Genomic DNA, 27822 nt, shown 5'->3' with positions numbered 1-27822 from the left:
AATGTATATTCTTTAGAAATATCTGCGCCCTAAGACTTTCCACTGGGATATGTGTCAATATCAAATTCTAACCTCTTCAATCACTCATTACGTTCTTCGATTTATACAAACATTTATTCAAATAGAAAACTCTCTATTTTTTCTCGCATTAATACTCATTTGTCAGAATTATCGCTTTTAAAGAAATCACTGTGTATTCTCTTAGTTTTTCTTTACAGTACATTTTATATCCCCCTCCCTTTTTTCATTTTTTTAAAGAATTTGAAAACATGAATTAAATTATTGCCAGCTTACCCTATTTGCATATCTTCTGGTTTGAAATGTCTAGAACCTTTTTTAAAATTGTTTTGATAACATATTGAAAGCATATCAGAATGTTATAACTGTAATGTTTAGCAGTCAATTATTACAAGATTCAAGATTATATAAAATATCCAATCCTGCCCCTGTCTCCAGTCCACATCTTACTGTATGCCTATTTGTCAATTAAAGTTCACATTTTCTGCCTCAAATGGTCAATTTAGAGTTATTGTCACAACAGTATCATCTGTAACCGTATATCTGACACATTTAGCTAATATATATATATATATATATATATATATATATATATATATATATATATATACTAAAAGAGTCCAAACAAAGCCATATTTGCAATAGTTGTATGTATGCAGATACCAGTTTGAGATATAAAATCACTTAAATTGTTATAGAGATGACTGCTAACATCTGATGTTTGCATTACTTCCAAGCATAGTTATTGTTTTCTTTATCAAGAACTTTCAAATCATAATTATATCATTTACAAGTTAAATTATTTGTTTTATGACCCAGGGGGTAGGCAATTTTCTGTGTTTTTGTCCCTGGTGCCCCAAGTTTCCTAGATCAGTGCTATTTCTAGCAATTTGGAATATTAAGTACATATTCAGAGTAAAACACACTATTGTAAGCTCTGTTGAGATACTTTTGTATTTCTAGCTTGTGTATTTTTTAAGCCGTGGTGACAAAAAAGCAGATTTAGGTTTTACAGCTAACTTTTGGGTTATCGACAGGACACAAATACGCCATGAGTTCCAATGACTGCGAAGAGTAAATATAAACACTTCTTAATAATTTAACTTACATATAATTATGAATACATTTTGTATTTAGGACTTTCGGTAAACTATTTGGACTGTAAACTGTGAATTTATGCTGAGTCATCATATTTCAATATAAACAAATTGCATATGTATATTTACTGGTTACATTCCCAAGTTATGTCTTTATGAGATGGTACACAGAGATCATAACTGGAAACCAGTATGTAATTTTTATGAGTATTCTAAATCTCCCCATAAGAGGTGTGGTTTGAGAAACAGCTGTATTTACCTATACGAAAATTATTTTTAAGTAATCGCACCCTTTGACCTCTTGAAATTATTAAGGATATCCTGGTGTCCTTGACATTACATCAACGTCCTCTTTTGGCTATGTACTGTGCTTATAGTTGTTAATGTCTGTGTCATTTTGGTCTTTTGTGGATAGTTGTCTCATTGGCAATCATACCACATCTTCTTTTTAATATTGTTCAGCTGATCTGTTTTATGTCGTTTTTTTTTATTCTCACTCCCAGTAGTATAATTGAAAGAAATAACACGACGGGTGCCGTATACGGTGCAGGAAATGCACCTAATTTCACTCCCGGTTTTTAGTGGAGTTCGTGTTGTTTCTTAATTATTATATATAACTGTTGAGGTAAATGTCCTTTGGTTTTGTGAGTCTTTGTTTACTCCTTGGTTTTGATTGTTATTGTCTTTTAACTGAATCATGATCCTTCAATGATGTCTAAGCTTCCTCAAGATATCGGTGGACCCCAATATCCGTTTGACTGGGTTAATATGGCGTAGAGTAAATTTTAAAAAAAATCGCGATTTCTTGTCTACGGTTAGTTTTAAATCTATATAAAAAGAGTTCAAAATATTATCAAAGGTAACAGGATTATATCTAAATACACCAGATGAGCGTTTCGTCTACATAACACTTAAGTTTTGTTCAAACGGAAACACACTGAAGATCAATATGTTTAACTTCACATCTTATTGATTAAATTGACTGCTTTAAGGAAAGATTTATCAGGGAATAAAGTGCTTTATTCTGAACTACTGTATAACATTACAATTAAAGTCGGTTAACTTAAATAAACTTAAATACTTTGTGAATGTCATGTTTTCAATAACTGAAGCTATAGACGCATAGGAAAAATCTAAACGAGGAGAGACCGTCACAATCATACAAAATTATGAAAGGCGAGAAAAGGACAAAACAACAGTATTTATTATACTACATAAAAAACTGAGTAACACGAATTCAAACGATAACCAGGATTATCTGGAAGGCTAATAGAGTTTGATAAACATTTGCCACGTTGCTAAAATGTGAAATATTGTCAGTTTAGCGACACTTTCTGTAGATCTTCTTTAAAGGCTAAACAAACATTTTAAACCCATAATTTTCCACAAAAAAAAAAAAAAAAAAAAAAAAAAAAAAAAAAAAAAAACGAAACCAAGTCAGAATTATGACAGTTTTTCTTCCAATCGTTTGATAAATTACAGATTTTGATTTTGTCATTTGATTAGCATGATAATTTTCCTTAATTTTTTTAGGTTTATTTTACCTCATGGAATTACAATTGCTAGCTTGACAATTAAACATAATATTTTAATGATACAATACTCATGTACAAGTACATCAGAAAGTCAGATTAATAGTTTCATATATTGGTCAATCATTTACGTACACGTTGATTGATTTGTGACCACGCTAACAAGTTTCATTATTAACCCAACGACACCGTCTTCTTTCTCGTTTGCACAGTGCATTCCTGGCCAGGCAAATGGTTTGCTTATCATTTTTACCAGCCTCATATTTACAACCTCTTGAATCTTGATCTATTTTCTGAAAATTAGAAACAAATATATAAATATTATCTGTGCTAGTTTAAAGACAGATAGTTACCCTTTTAAGATACACTAGAATTTTATCACAATAATGCATGCCTCCATAGCCCGATGTCTATCCCGATCACCGTATATCGGATTATTTAGCGGGTGTAAAATATCACAACGGTAAGGAGCAACAAAATATACAAATAATTATTAGGGGTTTTATATAGACCGTTTATATAGATCAAGTTGTTAGAAAGCACGAAATGTGTTCATAAATGTTCGCAGAACTTTTTCCTCGATTTACCTGCATCATCCAAAAAAGGGGAATTAACCACTATACGGTAGTTGCTCATTCTTTAATACCTCTCCGATTTGCATTTGATACTTTTTTTTTTATTATTATATATAGTATTTTATTCAACAATGTCTCCACATCTACGTTCTCTTTTCAGCACACGAGTTTCAGAAACTTGGTTTATCGAAATGTAGTCTAAGAAATAAACAATGTTATGAAAGATTTTGAGTTCATTTGTGATCAGATATCAATATTCAATTCAGACTTGTTCTATATGAGAAGTCCAAAACATGAATTTTCTTAAATGATCGGAAAATGATGATGTTAAGAAACGTTTCTTTCTTTTCTTTTTTGTTTAAATTTTACTTTGTATACCAAACAAAGACAGTTGGTGCAGCTCCAACTTCTTACGGATAAAAACATCATGCATGTCATACTGGTGTTAACCTAGTTTTGAAAACTTCATAAACTAAAGCTAGAAAATGATATCTGATTTGAAAAAACCCTTCCCCAACAAGCTAGAAATCACAACTGTTAATGGATAATTAAGACATAACACAATAGAGTCACTTTCTGATCTCAAGGCACATGAATAGATAGAAGGCTTAAACTTGTTTTATGAGATTTAATTCTTCTCTCCGATACGACCCAATCAGTGCAATTTAAAAAGGTACATACAAAAAAATAACTAATTTATTATAAGCAAATGACAAACAACCATAGGAGATCTAACAAGTGCATAGCTTACTTTTGAGTTACTTACGTTGCATCTCCTTCTACAGTTTAAATTGTAAGAATTAACGCCTCTTGTAAACATGTAAAATGTTTGGTACGGTGAAAGACTACTCAGTTGTCTGATAAAATTACACAATCCAATAGATTTCTTCCCATCGGAGCCGGATCTTCCTAAATACAAACATCTTACAATTACAAGTGTTCTATATTACCGAAAGGAACAGTTTAACCTTTAGTTCGAAATGTATTTTGCGTTTGGAGTACTAATTCTTAGCCTAAGAGTTTAGTTTTTATTATTTTCACAATAAATCTTAAGTTTTTATTGGACAAAAAATTTCTTCCTACGAGACGTTTACATTTTCTGACGTTCGACACGCGACGCAATGCATTTGGTTTTTAAATTCTATTGATGCTTTTTGTGCTTTTTTGTTAACTATTTGTTTGTTTTGAGGTTGTGACATAGTGATGACTGCTGTACCCATATTCTGACTTTTTTTTACATATAATTTCTGTTTAGTTCACGCATCGTTATAAATATAACGGAATTTGACGACTGTCATATAAGTGATAGGTTTGGCGCTATAAAACCAGGTTGAATCAACCATTTTCTAATGTAGAAAATGCCTGTTCAATGTTAGGATTATGACAGTTGTTATCGATTCGTTCTTTTGAATTTGCCATTTTATATCTAAATATCTAAAAACTGACTATGAGGGTCAGTTAAAAACAAAACTTTACGACAAAAGAGATTTTACAGACATGTAACCATCATGAGTTTGTTGACCGTTATGGAATATCCGTTATACAGATGATGTCGGATATATTCCTTATGTCGTAACTACAATCCCGCTCCTATTCAACGAATGTGACTTACCAAATTAGACTATTTACCAGCTTTGTAATAACATGAGCAACACAACGGGTGCCAAATGAGGAGCAGAACCTGAAATACCCCCCCCCCCGGCCCCCCCAGTTTTTGAAGGTTTCGTGTTGTTTTTATACTCCTATTTTTTATATTTTATTTATGCATCGTTGTCAACATAATTTAATTAGATGCGACTGTCATACAAGTTAGAGGTTTAGCGCTATAACACCAATCCACCATTTTCTTCATTTGGAAATGTCTGTACCAAGTCAGAAATATGATAGTTGTTGTCCATTCGTTTGATGTGTTTTATTATTTAATTTTGCCATTTGATTAGGGAATTTAAATCGGAAAAAATCCAGAAAATCGTTAAACCTATAGCACAAGAAAAAGGAATTAATTTGTTGTTATATACATTTTAGACTGTGAAATAAAAGATTTCAATTGGGGTAAACTAATGTAAAACATTAAATATAATACATGTATACACATTTTGAGAGGATTTCATTTGCCATGACCAAAACAATCACTGCATCAATCTAAATTTAGCCCGTATATAATATCTCTTGGATTTTGAATATTATTTCTTGAATACAAATGCATTGTTATAATCAAGATACATGTGATAATATGATTTGCATTTGGAAAGTAAACTGATAATTTAATATTGAATATTTATTAAAATATTACCAAAAGAATGTATTTCCACTTCAATTTTTAACAATTGATCTTCATTTTATAACAATAAGCAAATTAAATTCAGGACGTAGTACACTCTATTTGATTTAAAGAGAGGTGGAATTTAACAAAGGAAACATTTAAATTTTTAAAAGTCGATGACAACCTTGCAGCATCCTGGCCAGTGAATGAAAAGTGGCCAACAGAAAATCATCGTAGTACAAAGCATAACAGTGAAAAAAAACTTGTGACTAAGCAAACCCCCCCCCCCCCACCAAAAAAAAAAACAAACAAACAAACAAACAAACAAACAAACAAAACGTGGGAGGTATAATTTGGTGACGACGTATAAACAGCCAAGATGAATAGTACAGCAACATATTCCTTAAACTATTGTCCGATGTATACAAATGAACCGTAATTAGAAAGAAAAAAATAGACTAAAAAGGTTTAGGGGTTTCTGACTTGTAACATGATGACTAATGCGGCGAGGTTAAACACGTTTTGTGAGATCTCCACCCTCTCCTATAGATATAGCAAATGTGGAATAAACAAACACACAACAAAATGCAGACACACTCTGTTCAAGAGAAGTTAAGAGTTCGATGTAAGACTTACTATTAAAATATTTTATGGTGCCTTTATAGCTTGCCGTTCGGTGTGAGACTAGACTTTTACCTGTATTGGTTGACTTGTATAACTAGTGACTTGGATGGCGGGTTGTATGGCACTCATACCACATCTTCTTATATCTGATTACGAAAGTTAAATTAATTTCGTTTACAGAAAGGTATGATTGTTATGATTCGATCAGAACTGTCGATTTTATTCCAAATATTTGTGTTATCCCATATTCAATCAACCTGAATTTACATAATAAAGTAATAGGCCGAACAAGGACATACTATCGACTAAATGTCATACCGAATATTTTTTCATCGGATAGTCAATAAACTTGAATTAACAGAAATAAAGTAATGCGTTTCAATGTCGGGGATATTATTTCCATTTGATTATGTAAATAAAGGCAACAGTAGTATACCGCTGTTCAAACTCATAAATCCATGGACAAACAACAAAATCGGGGTAACAAACTAAAACTGAAGAAAACGCATTAAATATAAGAGAACAACGACACAACACTACAATGTAACACACACAGAAACGGACCAAGCATCAGACAAAATCCCACGAGAATAACAAATATAACATCAAAACCAAATACACGAATTTGGGATAGACAAGTACCGTGACACGTCTTATCGCAATGTGAATTTACTCAAATGTGAATGACGCTTAATTATTTTTAGCTTTATGAGTTTTGAAAGCTTTTCGTCATTAAATTCTGTATTTTACATAGTACCATTGAGACTAACATTCATTTAAGAATTGAATTATTAGATGTAATCAATGTTGTGTTGAATTGACAGTTGTTAGTCCTTTAACTTTTTACTTTGTTTGCGTTTCTTATTTTGTTACCGCTTGATTTATCATTTGAATCTTTTAAGACTTTACTATATGTACAATTTATATGTTGTAGTATATATCAAGAGTTATCCTTTTAGGTCATATAATACGGGTGTGAAACCTTGTTTAACGCCACATTGAGATTATATCAGAAGTAATTGCAAATGTGAATTGATTTATATTCTTCATAATAGCTCAAAGATCAATAAGTATAAAGTTGTGCCATTTCCCGGAATTAACAAGTTTTATACATAAAAAGAGCGGCGATAAATACAACAGGGTAAACATACCCCATTGGAAATAAGCGCATTGCTTTAATTCGCAATACTTCGAAGATACATTTACCAATTTAAAATGTATTTTAAGGACTGGCGCACATAATTTTAGTTATTATTTTTATGTTTCACATTTTTAACATAACTTAAAAATATTTGATATTATTCGTAATACCTTAACTTCTACAATTTACTTACCCATTAGAATATAAGACTTTCCGACAGTAAAACGTACTCCACAGAGCGCACCATTTCCTCTTGTCTCTACAACTACTTCTTGACCAAATCCTTCTGTCACTCCCTGTATAGTAAATGTATTATCGCATGAACGTCTCTTTTCAATTAACATGATAAAAATAGATATTCTAAGATTTGCTTAAACTTGATTACCAGTGAAGCAGACACCTTGATAACAATTTGAGTTAAGAATGTAAAGGTATTTACATATGTATTAAAGATTAAAAATAACATCTGTACACTCTTTCATCATATTCATGGGTTACACCTGAGACTTTTCCTGCAAGTTTATATCTTTTTGTCTAAATATAATTAGGCTGACTAAATTACTGGTGTTGGGAGACAAGGTATAACGTATTACTTTTATCTTGATTATAGAGTAAAAGGGCGAAAGATACAAGAGGAACATTCGAAACTCATAAATCGAAAATAAACTGACACCGCCATGGTTAAAAATGAAAAAGACAAACAGACAAATAAAACTACACAAGAAACAACATAAACTAAAGACTGAGCAACACGAACCCTACAATTTCGGGGTGATCTCAGGTTCTCCGGAAGGGTAAGCAGATCCTGCTCCACATATGGAGTAAGTTTTTTTTTAAAAAGAACTAGATATAAGTTTATTGATTTTCTCTATCTGGTTGGTAAGAATATATAATTCTTGCATACTATATGTCAGCAGTACTTAAACCTTTTGTATTTTAATATTTTATATAATTCTATGTTTAAATTTGTTCAAGTTACATCCCAAAATTATTTAATAACATATTCTTACCTTCATTTTGAAAATTATGCTAAATGTATACTTCCAGATCGCAAAGTTGTTTGCAGTATCATCTGGTGGGCCTGGTATTAATGTCTCCTTGATAACTTTGCCATAGAATACTAGAAAAAGAAAGGAAATGTTGTTGAGCAAACGGTATTAGAATTATAGTACGTACAAGGACGACAATTTGTATTTCTAGGAGGATTTTGAAAATAAATTACTTGCAATTAGCCCAGTAAGAACTGAAAATAAATAACAGATATATAGTAAAGCTATTTTTTATATTCTGTGACTTGACGGGATAGTAGATCGATCCTGAAATTTCAGCATTAGGTGAGAGCATTACTTGATACTTACAGAAATTTTGTTGTTATAAATATGAAAAACGTTCTCACCGGAACTTATTATTTGTTGTTGTTAAAAACATGTCATTTAAAATCTAAATTTCGTAGTGACAACATCTGTTTTTACTTAATTTTGTTTGTTTATGCATCTCAAGCTTGGTTCTTGTTTGAAAACAATACGGCAAACATTGCCCCTAATCTATCTGTCAAATTAAAAAATACAAGTTTATCTTATATGTTCAGGTTATGTTTTTTTTTTTAAATGAACAGTAATACTTGTATTGTGTGATCCATACATGCTGATACATGCAACAATGCTTACAAAATATACAATACCCAGTCAAGCCGGCAACTTCGAGCCTACTCCAACCTCAACCTCCCTCAAAAGTAATCAAAAAGTATACAAGAATAAACGAATTTTAATATAACCTGTTCTCTTCATCATATGCATTATATCTGTGTAATATATGGCTCATTTTTTCAACGATAACAAATATTTTTTTATTCAATCATTTCCTGATATATAAATACCTAACAAGCCAAAGTCGGTGTATGTAGGGTTTTTTTTTTAATTCGAGCGTCACTGTTAAGTCTTTTATTTACGAAATGCATCTATTTGGTGTACTTATTTTAAATATCAGTCCAAATATTTCTTTTCTTGTGGTACTTGCTTTCAAAATGTAGATCATAGAACGTAAATAATACTGAAGCCATTTTTTTTCTTTGAAAACATTGTTGTCTGTAACATGATTTTCAGGTTTACCTTGTTAAACATAATATATAAGATTGATTCCGTTTTGAAGATACAAATGTCAGTTCAGGCCTTTCCTGCAAATACTAATTTTTAAACTTACCGTAGTTAGCTGAACAAAATTGCGATTGAGGGTGCTGGAAACCAAAACATGAACAACCGTGAACATCATCTGTCATCCAAGTTAGGACGATACATAGAAGTAGCACTTTTTGAAACATCCTAGTAATAGTTTCTTTCTCTGGTTTAAAATGTACTACGGTTATTTGAATCATCTTGTCCTTAAATAATTGCACTCCATATGTCATATACATCAAGATCAGGGGATGCTAGAAGGGTGAGTGCACAAAAGAACACAAAATAAACATGTTTGCCATTCAAATGGAGGCTTGAAAAATAGGTGTGACCTCGTATACAATGCAATTTGACTGTTGGGTGCATACATTAGGAACAATCTTACAAACATATATCATAAACATGATAAACGTTACAATCACCCTTCACCTCCCTCGTGAAATATAATCACCTTTTAATTGAGTGAGGAATTATACCAAGTAAAATGTATTCGACGAATTATGTTCTCTAAGCAGCAATATTAATAGGATTGTAAATAAAGTATATGTAAATGTAAATATAACTCTAGTACATTGCAGATGTTAAATAAAACCTCATTTACATCTACCATTTTCCTAAGGTTTTATTTAGATATGTTCTTGTTAACCTTACTTATTCAAATGTTATTAAATATATACATACTTTCACACTAACTAGTAATGTTTCTGTATGATAAGTTATGGAATATTATTTTTTAATAATGTAACTAGTCCATTGATTTATGGGAGTTCGCTCCATTAAACACCGTCTTGTCTCTCTTGTATATGTAAATTGGATCAATTTACAATGGAATCACATGCTCATCCTGATAGCATGCAGATGTTTAATCGAGAAAAGTTTCTCTAATAAAAAGAGGAGATATAATATGATTGGCAATACCACAACTTATTAAATACCAGAATCAAGATGATATGAATGTAAGGAATGCTGGATCAAGGTAGAGCCCTTGATATGAGCAAACACTATACTGAAAGGTTAGCTGTAAAGGGCCAGACCATGTATCCCAACACAATAACAACAACAAAAATACGTGTTGTGACGTATAAAAAAATACATTTCTACACATTTATGTCTTGGGAGATAAAATCATAAAAAAATACAGAGTTCTTCCATTTACTTTCACACTTTACATGTTTTAGACATATTGATGATGTGTCACACATTTCCCTTTTTCATTGGCGCTATTACATGTGTATACGTATCCGATATCTATATGTTTCTAAATCTTACACGATTGCTACTTTTCCTGACATGTTGATTATTTTAATTTTATCAACGTGTGGTTCGTTTGATCTCTATTCCTTATTGTTCAAAATTGGAATTTGTGACGTCGAATTTCCTTGCTTACCTCTGAATTTCCTATTATGATGCCATGGAGAAAGGCAACCATACCTGTTGACGCCACATAGAAAGAACAAATATTTTTGCGGATCAATTATAAGGAAGGATATAATTTGTCTGCATATTGTTTAAAAATTATTAGAGAAACAGATTTCATCACTGAATCTCGTGTAATACGATAGTTATCCACTTTTGACAGTTACATTTTAAATATTTAAAACGATCGGCAAGCCTCGCGTTTTAAATTTAAAAAAAATACTGTCTCGAGTGGAAAAATATCGTATCAGACTCGATGCAGTGATAGATAAAATTGAGAAAGGAAATGAGGACAACAAACCGAATGAGAGCAACCAACAGCCGAAGGCCACCAACGCCATCACGAGTTGGTTGACCGTTATGGAATAACCGTTTCACAAATGATTTCGGATATGTTCCTTACGTCGTAACTACAATCCCCTTCCCTTTCATGAATGTGACCTACCGAATTAGACTATTTACCGGATTTGTTATCACATAAGCAACACGACGGGTGCCACATGTGGAGCAGGATCTGCTTACCCTTTCAGAGCACCTGAGATCACCCCTAGTTTTTGGGGGGTTCGTGTTGTTTATTCTTTAGTTTTTTATGTTGTGTCATGTGTGCTGTTTTTTGGTTGTCTTTTTCATTTTTAGCCATGGCGTTGTCAGTTTGTTTTAGATTTATGACTTTGACTGTCCCTTTGGTATCTTTCGTCCCTCTCTCATAGATGATGTAAAATCTAGTTGATGTATGAATATCAGAAATTTTAATACTGTTATTAATGATGTACGCAATATGATAGGTGTACAGATACAGTAAAGGGTCAAATTTCAAATAAGACCACAGAGTATAAAACGTATAAAGCTTTAAAGATTAGCCCGAGAAAATTTTATTGGCTTAGATTAAGATGATATAAATCAGGCATATTGAGATTTTGAAAAGGCTGTGGTAAAAGTTTTAGACCAACATGATCCCTTGAAAAAAGAAAACAATGTAAACAACCAGCACCATTTATGAACTAGGAACTACGAACATCAGTGTACAAAAAAAAGACAACTGTACAACAGGTATAACAAACAAAAATTAAGTATTGACTTTGAACTATATAGACAACAGAGAAATCTACTAAATAAAATAACAAAAAAATCCATCAATGCAGCATTGTAGGCAGAAATTCTCATAAAAGTGGTTGCGTTAATTGTTCTCTGTCATATTTATAATTCTTCAACCGATTGTTCATAAATCGGACAAAATTTTTTTCTCATTTTATTTTGTTTACATTATGACATGTCTGTGGCTTTTATATACGATTTTAACTATATTGTATGTGTTATGCTCTTTGGGGAAGACTATACAGTGAACCATTGTTGCTTACACCCAGGCCAGTGAATATTTGCTCTATTAAAGGGGCACTAGCTATATCTACGAGATGCATACAAACATTAAATTATTATCATGTTTTTTTATTTGTTCAATCATTAATAAAAATAAAATAGTGAAATAATAATTGGCTATTAGTAGCCTGTGTGGTTCAATTTTGTCCCCCAATAAACCTAGGTAACATCGATAATGAATCATTCACTTGCGAATTAATAATTACACCTCATTGAATCCTTATTCATGTAAACTTCAATTTAAACCCTACGCTAGTGATATATTATGCATGATTTTATGCGTGTTAGGCTATTAAAAGAATGTCAAAATTAAATGTGAAACATAAAGGTAAATCATTTGATTGATTAATTCGATCCACCAAAAAAAAAAAAAAAAACATTTGTATACAGGTAAAATCGAAAATTAACTTATTTTTTAAACCTCAAAATTTGAACATAACAAACACAGAAAAAACCATTTTCACAAGGTACATATCTATTTATATTTTATTTATTATATATCGTGTTATGCATGTTATGAGATCGTTGGTGGTTTCGGGGTCATCTCGATAGTAAATAAGATGGTGTCTAGACTAAAATACACACGAAACGAAGCTACATCTTTCAGAGCCAATCTCTGTAAATTGTTTATTATAGACTTTTAATAATTTGGATAAATGTTTCGCATTGTTATAAATTGAATATGAGAATTTTTAGTCAAATCGGTGAACATAAGTTTTGCACCTAGTGCCCCTTTAACACCTACTCATATCAAATCTACTTATTTCTATTACAATGTATAAAGGATTATTACACTTATCGACAATGACTGCTTTATAACATATTAGATAAATAAAGCAACTGTGTCAAATCAATATCGACGGAGTTTTGACGACAAAACCAAACAAGTACATACTTACACAATATTGTATGCAACCAGACGTTTCTATGGTGTTTTCTTGTTTCAAAAGGTTTTAATGATATGTTGTAATACCATTTTTTCTGATAAACACAATGACTGTATATGTCTCCGATTTATGAGTTCGAATATTCCTTCTTTGTATTCCATCTTTCCTCCCAAAACAAGTTCAGTTGCATTATGAACTTTTATCTTATACCAGCTGAAACCCTAAATATTTTAATAATATTTCTAATCGGATACTAATATGTTGTTATCATTAACTTTATCATGATCTGATATTTATTTAGGACTCCAAAATATGCAAAATACTCGCGTCAAACAAACAAAAAATGCAACTTGCTAAAAATTATGATTAACTTCAAATGTAACTGCATTGTCAACGCAGAATAATCATCATATACCACTGGTTGTACAATATCTAAATTGTCAAAAAAATTACGATTATATTCAAAGCAAGTAGATGACGTTAATTAGTTCCTGCTTTGCTCTACATTATATTGCAGTATGTCTTGAACTACATTACTGTTGATCAATTGAAGAAAACGGTCATCTTTTAAATTTTCAAGTTGAGAAACAGTTTTTATTGTTGATATATGATATCTCCAGGTCCTCCTTTGTTCGGCAGCAAAACCTTGCCAAAACTGCGATTCTGTGCGAACTGCTAATGTTCGCAGACACGTCCGATCATAATGTTGACTTTAAATCATATGCCTCTCTGAACATTCATAACTATCACATCACATTTTAGAGGTGAAAAGTAGTAAGGCAAATATAACTTCCCTATCTAATTTACCATCATTTTTTTAATTAGTTTTAAATATGTTTGCATTGACAGCCCTTTAAGATAAATCAAATGCTTTATAACAAGATGTATCAGGGAATACATAGAGCTCAAAGTATTTAGCACTACTGTATAATTTAACAAGTTAAGCCGATTGTATTTTGTAAATGTATTTTATCACATATTTGTTACGAATACGTTGGGTTTTGAATATGCAATAACCTCAAAATTGCCCGGGGCAAAAAAGAGTTATATTGATATTGTGCCCTGATTCCAAATGACGCCATATCAGTTTTTTTATAAATACAACCATATCAATGACAATTCGGGTGAGCACAGACAGTGCTGACTACCAGGATTGTGATACCGTCGGGGAAATAAATTTCCACCAGCAGTGACATCGACCCAGTGGTTGTAAATAAACTCATCTTAGATACCAGGACTAAATTTTGTCTATACGCCACACGCGCGTTTCATCTTCAAAAGACTCATCAGCGACGCTCGAATCCAAAAAAGGTTAAAATGGCCAAATAAAGTACGAAGTTGAAGAGCATTGAGGACCAAAATTCCTAAAAGTTTTGCCAAATACAGCTAAGGTAATTAATGTCTGAAGTAGAAAAGCCATAGCATGCATAGTATTTCAAAAAATTCAAAATTTTGTAAACAGTTAATTTATAAATATAACCATAACAATGACAATTCGTGTCAGCACACAAAGTGCTGACTACTGGGCTTGTGATAACCTTGGGGAAAAATCTTCACCAGCAGTGGCATCGATCTAGTGGTTGTAAAGACACTCATCATAGATACCAGGACTAAATTTTGTATATACGCCAGACGTATAATCGATGCTTAAGACGCGTCAAGTGAATCAACACATATATCGACACAATCATTGCCAAAAAAAAACCACAAAAAAAAAAAAAAACAACAACAAAAAATAACAGAAGGACAAGCATAAGTATTTATACCACTACATTAACAACGAAAAAAACCCGACAACTAAGTTATCGAATCACAAAGACAACCAAGGGTAATATAAGGTGCCTAATTCACATTTGACACGTGTCTAAATTGTGAAATACTGTCACTCTTATATTGTAGATTTACTTTCCAGCTGAACAAATATGTTAAATTCACCATTTATTACATTAGAAAAAGCCGGTACCACGTTAGGAATATGACAATTGTTTCCAAATCGTGTAACGTGTGTCAGCTGTTGAATTTGTCATTTCTGTTATGATTTTTGCTTGGAGTTTTGTATTTTTTTTAATATTTTTTTTTACCTCAGTGAATTACAATTTTAACCAGATAATTAAAATCATGTAAACAACATTATTTTAATGAGAAAACAGTCATGTACAAGTACATCAGAAAGTCTGACTAATAGTTTCGTTTACTGGTTAATCATTAAGAAAACGTACATGTTGGTTGATTTCATTACCACGTTAACATTCTTCATTATTAACCCAACGACACCGTCCACTTTCTCGTTTGCACAGGGCATTCTTTGCCAGGCAAATGTTAAGTTTGTCATTTTTAACGGGCTCATATTTACAACCTGTTGAATCTGGATCAATTTTCTGAAAATGAGAATGAATATAACAATAGTATATCTAGATCTCAGAAAAATGTGCAGGTTATAGACAGATAACTATCCTTATATGATTATTATAGATGACTGCTAAAGGCCCAACGACAAATTAATATGCATATTCAGGACGTAAACGTGTTAATGTTTTATCAAATTCACCCAAATTCGTACTAAATCGGTATCCTGAGCTGGATTTCTAACATGCTAGTGCCTAAGGTAATATTCATTAATATAATTGACATTATTTTTGCTGAAATTGGAGGTAGACATTTTCAACAAATTATCGGCATTCTTATGGAAATAAGCTGTGCGCCTTTCCTTGCCGACCTCTGATTATTTTCATATGAGTCGGTGTTCCTTCAGACACTCATTAAAAACAAGATCAAAGAAGCCAGGTCATTTAATTTCACATTCAGAAATATTGATGTTCTTTCCATTAACAATCCAAAATTTTTTGATTAGGTCCCTTTAATATATCCCCAAGAACTAGAAAGTTACGAAACAACAGACACGGCTTCCTCCCCCTCATTTTTAGACCTCGAATTAGACAAACACGGTCATCTCAGTTCCAGAATCTATAACAAACGAGACGATTTGATTGAAATTATCAATTTTCCCCAATTTGCTGTCGGTGTGAAAACTTTGCCTGCGTATGGGATATATATATTTCCCAACATATTTGTTTTTCAAGAGCTTGCAGCTGCTACTCAGACTTTGTAAAACGTCAACAGTGTCCGAGTAGAAAGTACCAAGACATTGTTGATAAATATTCCGTATCAGTTTCACAAAAATATATGATGGGCTTGAAGTATATATATTCTGGGTACTGAAGTTGTTAATCATCTTATTTAATACCTTGTCATAGAATAAAATCCATTTAACGTGGCTTTGTTCTAATGCACAACCCGTCATTGTGCTATTGTGCTATGGTAAATTCTTATATTCTTGTCTTTCATTTTTGCTAATGTGCTTTGTGTATATGCCTTTTTGAGTTTCGTTGTTACATAATTCTTTGTGTTATCAGTGGCGGCTCCAGCGGGGAAGAGGTGTAGACGGGGCTTGAATCTCCCTTTTGTTTTGGACGATCAATACATTGGAATGGGAGCATATAGTTTTCCCCACTTACTCTGGGTTGGGATCACCACCTTTTTAAAATGGCGGATCCGACCCTGTTTTTATTGTGATTAAGACATTAACACTATGTTGACAGCTGTACCTAATTTTTTGACAACTGTTCGTTTTGTTCATTTTCTATATAAGGAAACGTTTGTATTAAACTGTTATCCATTCGTTTGATGTGTTTGAGCTTTTTATTTTGCCATTCTATTAAGGAATTTTTGTTTTATATTTTCCCCGGCGTTCGGTATTTTTTTGATTTTACGTTTTACTGAAGGGAGACACATCCCATTACTCGGACACATGATTTTGACTCCGAGTCTATAAGTCTGTGCTATAACTCCTTAATGTCGTGTGCAAAAAAAAAGAAGCATTAAATTGCAATTTGAAAGTCTTTAGTTTACCTGAACTCATGTCCACCTACACTCGTGGCGAGCACTAACACACGAACGCCGAAACGGACAATTGGTTTTCGAAGATACACTGGTTTTATCAGAACCATGTTTTTTTTCTACAAGTTTTCCCCAATTGTTTGCTAAATCTAAGTGTCGGTAATTGCATAGAAAGGTATGTAGCTGTCTTATATTTTATCCCATTTATTTGATTGTTTATTGTAATGCCATCGTGTAATGTTGTAATTTTAATCTTATAATTAGCACTGCCATTAAAGCGGGAGGTTTGGCAAGCCACAAACCAGGTTCAACTCATCATGTTTTCATCAAATGCCCTGTACTAAGTCAGGAAAATGGCAATTGTTCCGTTAAAGTCGTTTCTATGTGTGTTACGTTTCGTTGTTGTGTCGAAGTTCTCTTATATTTGATACGTTTCCCTCAGTTTTAGTTTGTAACCCGCATTTGTGTTTTTTTTTCTCTATCGATTTATGAATTTTGAACAGCGGTATACTACTGTTGCCTGTATATACTACGAAAATTAGAGCGAGAGGCTTGCCCCAAGCTCTTATTTTCATAGTATATACCTTTCTATACAATATCCAATTTAGCACATATTTACAACTTGAGTAATCCTGTAATTAGTCTATTGATATGTTTTGGCTGACTATATGTAGCTCATTTGTATAGTTTTGTAAAACTACTCACTACTATCATTGTAAGATATTGACTCCAGAATGAAAAGATTGTAATCATGGTGTAAGGCCACACCAATTTAATTCCTTGTTCGACGGACCCGCCCGCACATATTTTTTTATTTTTTTTATATTCCCGCTTCCCGCATCCGGAAATGTAATCTTGTCCATTTCCCGCACCGTTTTTTTGTAAATGATATAAAAAGATATCAACATTTGTTTTTAAAATCACAGTCTAAACCTGTATATAACGATTTTAAACCTATAAGCACCCCACCACACTGTGTAAATATCTGTCAGAATATTTGTTTCAGCATGAAACCAATTTATCCAAAATGGGAGTGCTCCGATATAAATATATAACAGCGGAAACACCCGTAAAGAACAAAACGTTGCTTTCTTTTCCCCTTACTCATCACTAGTAGCACGATTTCAGTCTGAAACGGTCATTTTGGTCTGATCACATCTTGATTGACTGGATTTACCGCTAGAAAAAATCGTCAAGATATTTAAGATCGTTAAGTCGCCGTTCAGATCGATAGCCTCATCAGGTAAATCAGTTCGTTAAGGCATGTCAAGACGGAAAAGACTGAATCGTCTAGCGGGTTGTTCAGACCCGTTAAGACCGTGTCAGACCAAAACAGACCATGGATACAAAAGAACGTTAAGAGGCTGTCAGACCGTGTTCAGTCGTGTTCCGATTTTATTAATTTGGACACAAAACGGGTAAAACTTTCCCAGTGTTTATCAGGGGTTGCTCCCCTTTTAAGAATAAAATTAAAATTAAAAAGAAGACGGTATATGTTAACTGAAAGTCTACCATGTCCACTTAATTAACTAAAGAAATAAACAATTCTAATTCATACCTCTTCCTATTTAATTATTTAACATTTTCTATATTAAAAAAAACATAAGTGGTTCAAAGTCATACTGCTGCGCAAACCGCGGCGAATTGAGTTTAAAATCAACCGATTGCCGAAATAATATTTCTTTATTGAATATAAACATCAAAAACTTTATATTTTAAAATGGTTTACAAGTGATTGTATATAAATATTTATGCAATTATAGACTAGTGCCGTGGTAAAAAATTTGTCAACTTGACGTTACTGTAACAGATAATTTTCATACCCTGAAAAATTACGGATGTCGGGATTAACACTTGAAAACGTAATCTAAATATGTTTAATTAAATTGTTGATGTTACTTTTGTTTAATATTGTAAATAATATGCATTATCATTTAACTTTTCATGTTTTCTATATAAATTTCATTTAAGTTATTGTAAACTTGAGACAAGGAAATACTATAACAGTACTATGTATGTCTTTTGTCGTTTTCTGTTTATTGTCATAGCATTGTCCGTTCATTTTTGCCAGACTTGTACATTTGATTTTCCATATTTGTTTTTATTGTGTCTATAATCCAAAAGCCATTTATAACTTTCTTACATACCAGATTTAGAAGCATTCGTTAAAAAATAAAGGTTTAATATTATTGCAAAAGTCTGTGAATTATTGAAAATAGGACGTTCCGGAAAACACAAGTCGCTATATTAAATGCTTGTAAATCTCTGTTACATGTGGTGCGCTTCTATTTAAATACCTTTCTGTTAAATAAGAAAGTGTAAAAACAGTTATTGAAATCCGGTTGAAAAAAAAGGGAAAACGAATAGTGACTATTTAACTTATTTTTCAAATATCGAATACACAAATAAATCTCTAACTATCCACGCTTGCAATTTGTTTTTACTGACAGGTGTCTGCTGGCATTCGATTGGATATCAGTTTTATGTAGGCGTAACCATTCATCCCATTTATCCAATCAACTGTCTTGTGTGCGATCTCATACGGTTCACATAGTCTAGTTTTTTATAATGATAACGATAAAAATTATTCGTGCAGAATATACATACACTATAAAACAAAAATATCCTGTCCAAAAATGACTTACGAGACACCATATTAACCAAATAACTATTGAAAAACTAAGACAGCATACATATAAAATATTATCATTCATAACAATTACTATTTAAAAGGGAAATATTATACTATTAGTATCATGGTCCAAGCATTTTAACAAATTTATCAAAAAAGGACGTTGTTGCAATGGTGTGACAGGGACTTTACGGTGCGTCTAAAATAACCTAGACCGCCTCGGTGCACTATAAGCTCTCGAAACTGCACTAAGACAATGATGGAACAGGCACCATGGAACACTATAGCGAACTTTCTAAACTAATGAAATGTCCATGTGTAGAAAAGTGATCTTACTATATAATGTACGGACATTTAGACTTATTCACTAGCTGTGATATACAGTAAAAGATTTAGCAAGGATAGCAAGGATACAAAAATTACGATATAAATACCGCTAAAAATTCAAAGGGAAGTGTACGCTATGTCGCCCGGAATCCGACACTGACCTGGCAAATTACGACATAATTAATTTTTAAACCATTAGCAACTTTGTAAACAAATATATAGAAAAAATGTCTTTTATTTTCCTTAAACTTGGAATATTATGATAATCAGATAAAGGTAATTTCTGTCAAAAAACGTATGTTACGAAATAATTGAAATCGGATTAAGTTTAGATTAGATTTGTGATCGTTGGAATTTAAATAATCTATCTCTTTATAATTACCTTTTTTAATCAAACGGAACACATACTATAGGAGATGTGGGATATATTTCAATTTGACAGCAACCAAACGACAAAAAATCATAAATGAATCAAGAGCGCATGTTTAGTCTTCAACAAGAAACAGGTGTCTACACAAAAGGTCAAGGTCTGAATCGTCATAAGTTTGTATAAAATTTGTAAATAAAATAAATAAAAAACAATTATATGAATGAGTCTTAACAACTAAATATTCATTATTTACACAAGTTCGAATGATCTAAATAATCTACATTTTTTTATCGTTAGAGACACGTTTGTAAAGCTCATTTTCTGTTCTCTTAAAAAATTTGACTTCTTTTTTTTTCATTTATTACCTACAAAAATTGCTCAACCTTTCATTCTGACAGCGTGAAAGACCAAAACCAAGGTAACACACTATTATAAGTCATAGTATTCGAAAGCAGGAGATTAGTACTCTATCAGACAAAACTGCAATCACGTTTACCAAATACTTAACCAACGCACCACAAACTAGTGTTTTGTACTAAGGCAAACTGGGATTAATTATATATATATATTTTGACAGCTAAGGCGAAATGAGAATAAGCCGTTCACACGGTGTCTTCCCGATTGTCCCACTTTTTGAAATTACAGGTAAAAAGGTAATGAAATTTTGTGGGACAATTGGGAATATGTTTGTGGGACAATTGGGAAGTTTAGATGTGGGACAATTGGGAACTGTTTTTATAATGATTAATTTGTTTTTATAGCGTGTTGCAGTTAATCAAAGGTTACAAATCAATGTAACTTATAAAATATGAACAAAATAAGAACAAATAATAATATTTACAATTGAAGTATCATATAATATGATATGAATAAGTCTTTTAAAAAAAATTAAATTTTTTAGTCTAAGATGGCATATTTTTTTTAATTATTTTTTTTTCGCTTTGAACTAGAAGTCAGTACTGCGAGTACTCTCAGATCTGTACTTAGTGTCTTTGTTGTGGTGATGTCCCAAGCCAGGAGCCTGAAAGTCAGTGGTTGTCGTCTGTTGCCGTGTAACATATTTGTTTTTCGTTCATTAATTTGTACATGAATTATGCCATTAGTTTTCTCGTTTTACATTAGTCATTTTGGGGCCTTTTGTAGCTATGTGGTATGGGATTTGCTCATTGTTGAAGGCCGTATCGTGACCTATAGTTGTTAATTTCTGTGTCATTTGGTCTCTTGGGGAGAGTTGTCTCATTGACAATCATACCATGTACATCTTCTTATTTCTTATGGAAGTCTGGCTCTTCTTAATAATTGGTGAAGAGTCCTGTTGACTGCAAAAACAATGGGAAAATTTGAAAAACAACCTTTAATAGTGATTCTTGGAAAGGCTGATCTGGAAAAATTCTAGACAGCAGCAAATTTAGAGAAAATAGATGGGGGTACAAGAAATGATTTTACAAAAAGCATATGCATCCCATATAAAAAAAAATCTTGCAAATTTCTCAAATATGTATTTTTTCAATCAATTATAACAAAGAAGTTGAAATAATAAGATTTGTGTTCTAAAAAAAGAGAAAATTCCAAAATTGACAAATTGACAGAATGGTCAATTTGACACAAAAAGCAATACAATTTTATAAAATTTCTTATATCAACACCTACTTCTAGTTTTTTTTAAAGTTAGATCTATTCAGATTGGTCCACTCTATCTTTATTGAAAGTATGAAAAAAAAATAAAGTTTAATTGTGAAACTGTGATTTTTTTTTAATGATAATAGCCCAAAAATCGATAACATTTGATGAAAACGGAGAAATTCGTCAGAATTGAGTACTTTCAAATGGCTGTAGCAAAAATAAGTGCACCACTATATGATTTTCGTCACCAATTATTTTTCTAGAGTCATATGTAAACCCAAAAATCTCGTTTAGAAAAAAAGTTTAATTCAAGACCTTAAAAGATTTGCTTCATATTTATCAGAAATATCATATTTTTTTAATCAAAAGTGTATCAATCTAATGATTTAAAAAACTTTTTTTTTATACTTTTATAAATTAATATTAAATGTGCAATAATTAATTCTTGTTTATTTAGCAAAACAAACAACAGTTACCTTGTTTATCTAAGAACATTTTACTACAAAAAATAATGTGGGACAATCAGAACTTTTCATGTGGGACAATTAGAACTCTAAAATTTTAAAAAGTGGGACAATCGGGAATAAACCGTTCACACAGTGTTTTCACAAACCGGTATTTTCTTCGCCCAGGGATATGAATTTGACATTAAAAGTCCCTCAATAACTTTACAAGGTGTCTTCCTCCTATTCCCACTTTTTAAAAATACTATTCCTTCTATTCCCACTTGCAAATAACAATAGATGTTTTGATAAATAATGTGTTTTTATAACAATTAGGGTTAATTAGAATTTCACCTAAGATTTACCTGTAAATTTTTTAAAGCATAACATATTTGGTACACTGTTTAGGTATAATACCTTGTTTATTTGTAATATGTTTCTTTTTTCATCAAATAAATACTTAAAAATAGAGAAAAAATATGATAAATAGATTGGAGTTAGATTTATTTTTAAACTTTTGAATTTGTACTTAAAAATCTAGAAAGGTATAGAGATATATAAATAAGGATATCTGCCGGTCATCCAAAATAAATATTTCTGAAACTCGAAAGTAAGTTAAACTTTAAATAAACGATAATTTAATGCTTTTGGTGATTCCTGTTGGCTTAAGATGTGGAATAAAAGTATACTTTAAAATATAATTACTTGGACCAATAATCAAAGATATAAAATAATGGGTGAAAACTATTAACTTTACTTCATTATTTATTTTGTTTTAAAAAAACAGAATTCATACAGATGCAAAAATAACTTATTACCTGTTCTAATAAAAACAGACACTGGTCAATTAACAGTTGATTAAAAAATGTCTGTACAGAATAATCGTTTGTTTGCACAAGTTTCCCTTCTATTCCCACATGAAATTTTACCTTTTCTTACCAGATTTATCAAAAGTGGGAATAGAGGGAATGAACCCTTTACAATACCCGGCCGTGTCATTTCCGTATATTGTAGGTGGAACGTGTAATATACACAATGAATTTCATACACCAGACATACCAATACAGGTGAATTTTACCTTTTTGGAGGACTCCGAAGAGGTGGTGCATTGCATGTGCGCTAAGTTTGAAAAAAATTCCAATCTTTTATTTGGGGTACGTCTGAATACCGCTAATGACCTCCTGAGTGCACTCAGGACATACAATGTGCACTCAGGATCCTTCATATTCATCGTATTTGCACACAGGATGGGTGCATATATTCGTTACACGCTGCTTATCTAAGAGTTAAATTTTGGTAGAATTTGAAATAGAACTTAGATAGATTTGTTAATTCTTATGAGAAAAATGACACCAATTACTGAGCCGTTTATTATCCAACCAAGCAGGAAAGTCCCTGAATCGACAAAATTGATCGGATTATCTTATTTTTGTTAATGAATTGTGTTGTTAGTACTGGTCCGGGAACACAATTATCCCCCTTCAATTTTCGTTGTCCATTTTCGTTCACAAATATAGTTCCCTTTAATTTCAATATATTTTTTCTTAAATTTTTTTTTTGCCTTTCCTTTGAATTTTTCCCCATTTTTTTGCTATAATGTGAATGTAAGGTCATCTAAGAGAATTTCTGTAAAATTTCTTTTTGATATTTTGAGCAGAAATGAGTGATTTGGTTAGGTAAACATAGGTGGGACTTCCCCTTTTCGTAAGCTCTCTGGCTTAACCCATACTGGTGTCCTTGTGTTTAGAATTAGAATTTAGAATATTTAGAATTTAACCTTAATAAGACAGATCAGTATCTAAAAAAGAATACTTAAATGAACGAATGAACTTTATTACCTTAGAACTACATTTCATAGTAACAGAGAAAATATATATTTACAATTATTAATACCAAGGATTTGTATAGTAAGAAGGATTGGAATCTCGTGGGCTTTTGCATAGACTGTAGTATAACATCTTCTGCGGCGCGAGATTTTGTGAGATTACCCGTGATGCATCTGGAAAATGCTAAACTAGCTCTGATTAATGGCTGACATTTGCATCACCTAAACAAATAGACATCGATATGTAAGTATCTACAATCTATATTTATCAAATATTATGCTTGAAATAAGAAGTTTAAAATGGTTCTGGTGTTATGAATAACTTTTACGATCGCAGTAAGAATACACGGCTCCATAGAATTAATTTGCATATTGACCGAAGTGACCTCACCCTATCCCGCCTATTGGGCGGTCCTATCATCATTTTCTATTTTTATACTCCTTCCTCAAAAAACGGAGATGAGTGATAAAATTTATATTTTCTGATAGATATATGATTTCTTCGTGTATTGAGTAAATTTTGTAGTGATTGATGCATTAGTTTTCCTATTTTTTTACGCTTCTTTGAGTTGATTACAACAAAAATGGCGTTCTGGAGCGAAAATGGGGGTGGCTTGGGAAAAATGAATAAAGTTCTTCAATTGGCCTAGATTAATGTTCAAACATGTTTACAAACGTAAAACATTGGTGATAAAGTGTATTGAAGAAAGCTCAAACCGCTAAATAAGGGAATTGTGATACTTTTCTGTCTTTAAACATCAATGTGGTTCTCAGATGAATCGCAATTTACCAGGCCTAAATTGGGAGGGGATCCAGTTGTCATAATAATCTTCCTTCCTGTTTATACCGAAATGAAATCGTTAAACCATGTGTTTTGAAATAGTTTTACATCAATTTTAACTAGCCATGTTCCATAGAAAACTCCATAGATTTGCCTTTGCCGATGTGGAAAGGGACAATGCATGGATGGTAATATTTTCAAATTTTCAGCCCAGTGTTTACCAGCATCATGGTATTGTGAACGTACATTGTGTACAAATGAATGTACATTTTTACTGACATCAAAATAACAATACACCAACACAGCGCATCTACTTTAATGCCTTTAATGATGTATGGGTAGTGCTGTTTTGGTCTTCATTATAAATCACTGCCCCCCCTTTTATTATGCATGTTATTATTATGGACTCCCTTCTTCTCTATCTGTTTATACCACATATCACATGCATTACAAATTTAAGTCCAATTAATTATTATGCCTGTTAATTATGGCATTTTGCTAGGCTAAATAATGTTTTCCTGCAACAACTTCAAATCCAACAATGCAATGAAAGATGTTTCCTGCAACGGTGTCAAAGCAAAAATCAAAATAGCCTTGCAAGATTTTTTCCTGCAACGGCGTCAAAGCAAATAATTAAAATAGCAAGACATCATAATTTTTTTAAACCTGTGCATTACAAATGTACCCGAGCTTTATCTTTTCTAGACCGAACTGCTCTAAACTATACTTCAGTCAAGTCCAGTTAGAGTTTTATATATATAATATATAAAGGATATTCTGTTATCTAACATTTATTCCTTTTATTGTTATTTTTGATTTTTTGTTTGTTTGCGACATCTTTTGATCCTACAATATTGCAAAACATTTTATTTTAAAACAATAGAAACATTGCTACAAATATAAATTATTCCTGAATTTGCATAAACCCATAGAAATCTAACATAAATTTTGCAAATATAATTATTCGAGCAGAGATCTTGAGGTAGTATTGCTATTGTTAACGACATATTTGATATTGGAATTGTTTAAGCCATATGATATTGCATTATTATTGCCACATGTAACTATATTACACCTTTTTTCAGTATTTTCCAAAATGCTCAAACTGGTGAATGTTAAGAAGAAAAGTCTAGGCACAAGGATTCAAGTCCCCAAAAAAGTCTAAGCAGTTGTGTGCAAACAGCAGTTGGCCATTCATGCACTTATCGTGTGGACTAACATATATACATGATATATATGGCATGCCTTCAAATAGAAATAGAAATACTAGTGTACAACTGAATGCCACTTTTGACCAGAACGTTCCTCTGAATATCATTTATGGAGGATATACCAACAATGTTTCATTGGATCATTAACATTTAATCTCTTCTACCTAAACTTGAAAGCTACGCTTTGTGTGTAGGGAACTTTGATAGTGACTTGATAGATGATCATGTGATACATTTTTTTTGTACCTGGGTTAAATTGGATTATTTCTATATTTTAATATAAAAATAAATCATTGAACATCTTCTTTTAAATTCCATTACATGCCAGATTCATTTAATACTTCAAATCTGCTTGGTGTTGAGTGTATATTGACGATGTACATGTATGTGTAGTAAAATAAGCAAGGAGACATGGGATATGATTGAAATGAGACAACTATCCATTCAATATCAAATGAAGATTTTAAAAACTAGTAGTCTACATGTACAATGATTGAATCAATGAATGTATGTCAATCACCATCAACAAAACCCATGCAGCATAGCAGGTCGATAAATATTATCACATGAAACCAACAGCCCATACATAATACATGCACAAAAAATTGTTTTTATACCAAATTTGAAGTTAAGACATAAGAGTTAAGAGATGCGGGATGTGGTATGATTGCCAATGGAATGAGACCGCTCAGTTCACCAAAGAAACAAATGATGTTGATGTAAGCAATTATTCAATCTATTGTTATTTCTTATCTTGATAGACAAAAAATTGTTTTACATGTATTATACAGTATATTCGTAATTATGAGCTATAAAATCAATACATGTACAAGGCAAAATTGTACAAAAAGTATCTTCTGTTAGACAATAACCATTTTTTGTTATCATGTCCGTCTTAACAAAGACATTTATTGAAAAAATAGTTTTTATCTCAAATTTGAAGTTAAGACCTAAGAGTAAAGAGATGTGGTATGATTGTCAATCGAATGAGACATCTCAGTTCACCAAAGTTCAAATGATGTTGAAGTACCGGTAAGCAATAATTCAATCTTTCCTTGATAGACAAAAGTCAGTGTTGTACATGCATATTAGTAACTGCGCTATAAAGTCAAAACAAGGCAAAATTGTACAAAAAGTATCTTCTGTTAGACAAGAAACATTTTAGTTATGTTTACAAAGACATTTATTGATAAATATCTATAAACACTACAGTTTAGACCTACCAAGCATGAAAGTTACAAACAGAAAAGTATTACTTTTGTTTTAATACTTGATGTAAACTGCTGTTGCATACCTCATATGAAAGTGTACCAATGTACAATCAGAAAAAGATAGTCTTCTTTGATATATGAAAAGTCGCTTTTTTCAAGTTAATTTCTGTATTATACGTGAATATTACATAACCAGGAATAATTCCATGACTGACTACTTGAGAGGCCGTTATACATATATATGACATGTATGACAGAGAGCTGACACTATGAAATTGCCCTATCAAATTCATGCACAAATTGTTGAAAGTTCTCTGATAAGAAACAAAAGTGCATTTAAAGAAGTAATGTTATTAGTACAATTAAAAAATTTTGCTTGCATTGATAATTTATAACACACT

General features: G+C 31.8%; 2 protein-coding genes across 2 annotated transcripts in view; both read right to left on the bottom strand.

Annotated features, from left to right (window-relative positions):
- Positions 1–2746: 2746 nt before the first annotated feature.
- Positions 2747–9590, bottom strand: LOC143074554 (metalloproteinase inhibitor 4-like). Its single transcript, XM_076249952.1, has 5 exons — positions 9450–9590; positions 8261–8370; positions 7444–7546; positions 3989–4131; positions 2747–2940 (listed from the first exon to the last, which is right to left on the bottom strand). The coding sequence occupies exons 1-5, from the start codon at positions 9565–9567 to the stop codon at positions 2806–2808; spliced, it is 609 nt and encodes a 202-aa protein (XP_076106067.1). The 5' UTR covers positions 9568–9590; the 3' UTR covers positions 2747–2805.
- A 5632-nt stretch (positions 9591–15222) lies between these two features.
- LOC143074553 (uncharacterized) overlaps positions 15223–27822 on the bottom strand; it is a 37648-nt gene continuing 25048 nt past the window's right edge. The window contains exon 5 of the mRNA XM_076249951.1: positions 15223–15479. Within this exon, the coding sequence (XP_076106066.1) occupies positions 15345–15479 (135 nt within the window). The 3' untranslated portion in view covers positions 15223–15344. The remainder of the gene's footprint in view (positions 15480–27822) is intronic.

The sequence above is a fragment of the Mytilus galloprovincialis genome, chromosome 5 (genome assembly GCF_965363235.1).
Source record: "Mytilus galloprovincialis chromosome 5, xbMytGall1.hap1.1, whole genome shotgun sequence".
NCBI lineage: Eukaryota > Metazoa > Mollusca > Bivalvia > Mytilida > Mytilidae > Mytilus > Mytilus galloprovincialis.
This window is presented reverse-complemented; position numbering and strand designations above follow the sequence as displayed.

What these genes read in the sequence shown, in the direction of transcription:
- LOC143074554 (XM_076249952.1), bottom strand. Translation starts at nt 9,567, where the DNA reads ATGTTTCAAAAAGTGCTACTTCTATGTATCGTCCTAACTTGGATGACA. An exon ending in ATTTTGTTCAGCTAACTACG is followed by an intron (nt 8,371 to 9,449) that starts GTAAGTTTAAAA and finishes TTCTTTTTCTAG; the next exon opens with TATTCTATGGCAAAGTTATC. An exon ending in ACTGTAGAAGGAGATGCAAC is followed by an intron (nt 2,941 to 3,988) that starts GTAAGTAACTCA and finishes TCTAATTTTCAG; the next exon opens with AAAATAGATCAAGATTCAAG.